At 42.2% G+C, this 5,558-nt stretch overlaps 1 protein-coding gene across 1 annotated transcript; it reads right to left on the reverse strand.

Moving 5' to 3' along the window:
• Positions 1 to 212: 212 nt before the first annotated feature.
• On the reverse strand, positions 213 to 5,353 carry btbd3b (BTB (POZ) domain containing 3b). Its single transcript, XM_070916078.1, has 4 exons — positions 5,043 to 5,353; positions 3,937 to 4,027; positions 1,904 to 2,022; positions 213 to 1,245 (listed from the first exon to the last, which is right to left on the reverse strand). Exons 1-4 carry the CDS (start codon positions 5,351 to 5,353, stop codon positions 213 to 215), a joined length of 1,554 nt encoding a protein of 517 aa, XP_070772179.1.
• Between the last annotated feature and the right edge of the window lie 205 nt (positions 5,354 to 5,558).

Raw genomic sequence — 5,558 nt, forward strand, 5'->3', positions numbered from 1 at the left:
CAACATATCGAAACATATGTCTGGTCCTACTCAAGTGGACCAATTACTGAAATGAAAACCATGTAAGACCCTTTCACGTGTCTGAGATCAGATTTTTTTTTTTTGAACAGTAGTGACAAAAATAAATAACAAAGTGACACTATGCACAAAGTGGTAATTTTCTTTTTTCCATCAGTGCACTGAAAACCAGTCAAATGTTTGCACAGGGGTCGTCAAGCGTAGAAGATGAGCTCAGGAATCTGTCCCCCCTGCACCCCAGTGCCGTTAGTGCTGTCCGAGGAGCACTGGAACTGAAATGTCACTTTCCCACACTGCACTTCTGTCATCCCTTCCTGTCCAAAGTAGCTCAGCTCGTTCCCATCTAGAACCACACTGGCAGTGTAGAAGGTATCGGGCTCGATCTGGACCGGATACTCAAACCATACTGGGAAGGTGTTGCTGGAACCATCAGAGAAGTATTTGCTGAGGTTTTGTCCCAGCAGTACTCCTTGACGTTTCAGCTCAATCTTGGCACTGTACTCTGTTGAGCCGCAGCTAGATCCATACAGTCCAAACCCAGCAATGAAAACTCTTTTATCCACTGCAAACTGTATACTGTCACAGCGGCCTCGATAGCGCCACTGATTGCTTCGATAGGCACAGGACTGGAATCTGTGGCAGCGTTGGGGTGTCAGGCCCTTCCTAGGCTGACTGACAAACTCCAGCTCAGGCTTCTTGGCTGCTGTGTACCACAGGAAGATGTCATTGGTCTCATTAAGTGTCAACACGCCCGACTGGGCAGCTCCATTGGCAAAATCATCCAGAGCCATCGTAGGGATACGTATCAGGTACATGGCCTTGCCCAAAACCTTGCGCTTGTTATCGGTCGATGAGGTGAGCTCCTGTCTCTGGCACTCGGCCTCAGCCCAGTTGAGCACAGCCTCAAATACCACTATCTCTTTAGTATTGAGTGTCTCTCGCTGTAGGATACTCTCCAGGGTCTGGGCGTCAATGTCGCAGAAGCCCTCCGAGCGTAACGCCAGCTCAGCCTGGGCATCAATCACTTCCCAGCAGCGCTGTGTCAGCTCTGGCTCCTCGAACAGGCAGCTCTGAGAGAGTAACACGCAGGCATTCTTGGCGCTCAGGCTGGTCTCCAGGAAGTTGACGCAGGCACGTGCCAGGTGAGGGACAATGTACTTCTTGGCAGCATAAAGAGTGGCCAACACGGTGTCAGCACTCAGGTCAATCTCATCACAGTAAATGTACCTGTTGACATAAAAATGCAACTTTCTCAGTTTTATAGACAACAGATCAAATCAAGGTGAGAACATGTTTGTTTTGATTTGACGTTTTTAGTTGACTATAGTTTAAACTGACTGATATTACAGTATTGTAAGCAATAGCATTGTTGCATCTGCTCAAAACCTAGTTTGGACACAATGAAATGAGATTCTTAACACCGAAATCACGGTGCAAACTAATCAAACCGGCCAACAAAATAGTATTCCTCCTACACCCTCGTCTACCACCTACTGTAGCCTGCCTGCTAGGACAGAGAAAACAAAACTCCCAAATTCAAGAGATAGAGGAACAGCAAAGACAAGGTAGAGAGCAATATGGAGTGATTCAGCATGAAAAGTAGAAAGTATGACGAAATTAATGAAATGAAAATAGACAGGTATAGATTCTATCTCTGAGAAAGAGGAAGAAAGACTTCATTTCATTTGTCTGGCAGGGTAAGTGCTGAACAGGTGCCAGAGATAGATATACACTAGTTTCATCAAACAATGCTTTTTTCACCAGCATCTAATTGAAATAGCAGTTATGTACATAAAGATGACATTATTTGTATAGAAAGGACTTTGTAATATCACAGAACATAGCCAGTTGAAGGAAGTCCTCTATATTGAAGGAGAATCCTTACTTCAGCATTGCCAGAAATGCTGCTGGTTCCACATCTGGAATATGAATTTCATCGTTGTTCTCAGCCAGTTCACCATAAAACATGGCGTGGAACACTGAGCTGCCCACAGCCAAAACATACTGTTGGAGGAAGCAGAGAAAACAAAGTGACAGAGTGAGAAGAGAATTGAAAACAGGCTGTAGTTCTTCTGTGATTTCACTGGAAACCACATGACGCGTAGTAACATTCGGAAAAAGACAAAGATTATTTGAAATGGGAATTGTACTAAATGCAATTTGTTCACATGTAGGTCTGACTCTTTATATAAAAACATAAATCTCTGCGTGGATATTGAACAACCCCTCAATTCTAATCACTGGAGAGACTGAACCTGTTGAGTTTCTCACATAATGAGCACTGCTCAGCCAGTCGCTATTTCCCCTGAGGACAGGGAGGCAGATTTCTAATGAACAAGGTTGCCTCTGATAGAAAACACAGGAAATCCTAATAACACAACTGAACAGAGTGCAGCACAAGTTCAATTTACTGAAATTAATGACTTATCTGAATTCATGATGCAACACAATGCTGCTAATCATTTCAGTAATAAGCACTGTATACAAGGTTATAAATTGTGTAATTACACTCACGTGCATTCATGTTTTAGGTCTGTGTTTGTGTGTGTGTGCAGCATAAGTATGTGTAGGTGGGAATGTGGGTGGTGTGAATTTTCACAAAAAAAAGGCACACAGACTTTCTCTAAATTAAATTGCAATGAGCCCAGTCTAAAATAAACCTGTAAATAAGGGTTTTTGAAAACAGTGCTGTTGTTGTTGTTGTTGTTGTTGTTGTTACACACTGAAATTCATGTTTCCTTTTTCATCAAAAGAGGTCAGCTGAAAGACAGTTGCTTTTTCATGTAGATTTAGAGACAAGTATATAAATACTCCATATTAGAATAAGATTAGTCTCACCTCTTGACCCATTGTATTTTACAGATGTTCACATAAAATGACTGCTTTTAGCTGCTAGCTGCATCCTCCATCTTGTAAGGCTATAACTTTGTAAATGAAATCATAATGCATGTCTGAATTCTTGCCAAATGGACACAATAAAGATTGCTGCCCTGAATGTCATTATATCCCATTGGCATAATGTCTCAGCATAAAGTGCAGTCAAGTCATCCTCAATGTCCTTCCATAACTGCTATCTAGAAATGCACAAAGTGCACTGCAGCTACCAATCCTACATCATACATTTGGGTCCCACATAATGAACACAAAAAGATGACCCATGATGGGCTCATCTGACAGTGCACATGTGGCTGCAAAATCACTTACCAGATTGTTGTGATCATATTCAAACAGAGTAGACATAATAATGTGCTTTTAGATGGAGCACATGTTCAAGACAACTATAAACCTTAATCAATCATTTATGTGAACATCTTCAAAAAGCAATGAGGTCAGAGGGCTGATTAAACAAAGAAGGCACGTCGACCTGCAGGTTATAACTGGCATAAACAGGATGAATATGGGCCCAATTGTTATACTCATCGTTATTTATAGCAGATTAATTGTTCTGTCATTCCAAAATTCAAAAGGATAATCAAGTAAATGAGTACAAAAGTATTCGGATGCGAGATGCGGAGTTGAATGCACCTTACTTTATGCATTGTCGTTGTAACTGTGTGCTGTTGGATGTGTTTGATTAAAAGTTGAGTAATTGCAGAGCTGTCTCTGAAAAGCTAAGAGACAAAGGCGATCCATTCTGTGTGAGATGACTGCTGAAGAGGATATCCCTTCCTCCTTCGCTCACTCTGTGGCTCTATCCTTCAGCCTCATTTACATAAATAATTGAGGACTGTCTCGAAAAGACACATGGTGCGGAAGTGAGAGTGGAGCACAAAGGATTTCAGTTCCATTACTGCTGGCAATGAGGAAGATTGTTTTTATGCTGATATGATATGAACAACACTGGGCCAGGCTGGCTGATTGCTTGTTTGTTAATTTCCTCCCTGCTACCGTGATTTCACTGGTTGATGAAATTCTTACTCTGTGTCCTGGCAGCCGCTGGGTCCTTCCAGGCTGACCCACCACAAAGTGAACATCTGCCATCAGTTCATTGTTGAACATTACTGAATTTCTAAAAGGGGAAAGAAACAAGAAAATTAATTCTGTATACTTCACTCTGTACATTTGTTTTAGAAGAGAAGAAGATAAGAAGAGAAAAAGCATAACTTAGAGATATGATGGTGAGATTAAAGGAGGATAAATGCACTTTATATCAATAATAAAACTCGTGGCAATTAGTGGCCAGAGTCTTCAGCAAAAGTTCAAGCAAAAATAGTAAATTACACATATATTTATATTTTCTGCTACTCTAAAAACAAGTGTCCCAACTGCCTCAAGCTAAACAAAATACATTTTACTGATTTAAAAGTCTTACACAGCACACTAAAACACAAACATTTCAAAGCTTTTTCAACTTAAACTCTTTACATAAAGACAATACATAAAGGCAAACTAGACAATGAACTGAATGGAAAATCCCCACTGTGAAAGAATGGGACCAACAATAAAGCTGCGTTCATATATTATTGAGTAGTGGAACATGTCACGGGGTGGGTAAACAGCCCCATGATGTTCTGGAGAGACAACAAAGCCGGGTTGGAAAGCACACATTTTGCTCTGGACAGCTGGGGTCTTTTACTGATAGGCCAAGGTAAATATTTTGCTTTTAGTACAGAGCAGCCTCTGCCTGTTGTGCATATCAAACGCACCCGGTGCCTGTCTGTTATGTCAGAGCGGCAAAGTCTGCGAGAGCAGGAGAGGGTGTAAACCGAGGTACCCCCAGCAGATTGAGGGCAGGGCAGAGGAAACACCCACCCATACTCACACCCACACACACACACACACACACACACACACACACACACACACACAAACCTCAATAATAATTACCTTGTAATTACCTTACACATGTGTTTTGTGATGATTTTTTTAGTTTTAATGGAGGTTCTGTTAAAAACTGACAAGTGGAACATGCGGTTCTTATCTATTGAATGAAATATTCCTCCCTGAATGTAATGTTGATGAAAACTGTTGGGGGCAGCAGTAACGGCTCCTGATTCAGAGAGAGGATGGCTGGTTGTACCTACCTTTCTCTTATAGTGGAGTAGAGTCCCTGCCAGTTACAGTTCTGTATGGTGTTGTTGTTGTTGAGGTTCTGCTGCTGGTACTGTTGCACTGTGGTGGTGGATGCCGGCTTTTTGGTGGGAAAAATGTCTGCTGCCATCTTCTTCTTCTTTTTGCTCCTCAGAGTGATTATCTCATAACAGACTGGGGGCAGCTTGGAGCTGCCACTGGCATTCCCTTTCTTGGAGCTTTTACTTGACTTGCTTTTCACTGACTCGGGAAGCATTAAGAAGAAAGTCAGACATTTCATATTCCTTCCCTTGGCATCGACCATGAGTGTGTTCAACTGCCGAGCAGTGGGAGTGCATGCAGAGAAGATATTCACCAGGAGCAGGCAGGTGCGAGGGAGGACCGAGGCAGACTTTGGAAGAGGGCAGCAGAGACTTGAGCTGTCCTCAGCAGTGCGGTAGTCCTGTACGAGGTTTCACCTTTTGGGAACTAACAGAATAACTCTCTTGTTTTTCCCGTTTTCTTCTCTC

Source organism: Enoplosus armatus, chromosome 12 (assembly GCF_043641665.1).
Source record: "Enoplosus armatus isolate fEnoArm2 chromosome 12, fEnoArm2.hap1, whole genome shotgun sequence".
Classification (NCBI taxonomy): Eukaryota; Metazoa; Chordata; class Actinopteri; order Centrarchiformes; family Enoplosidae; genus Enoplosus; species Enoplosus armatus.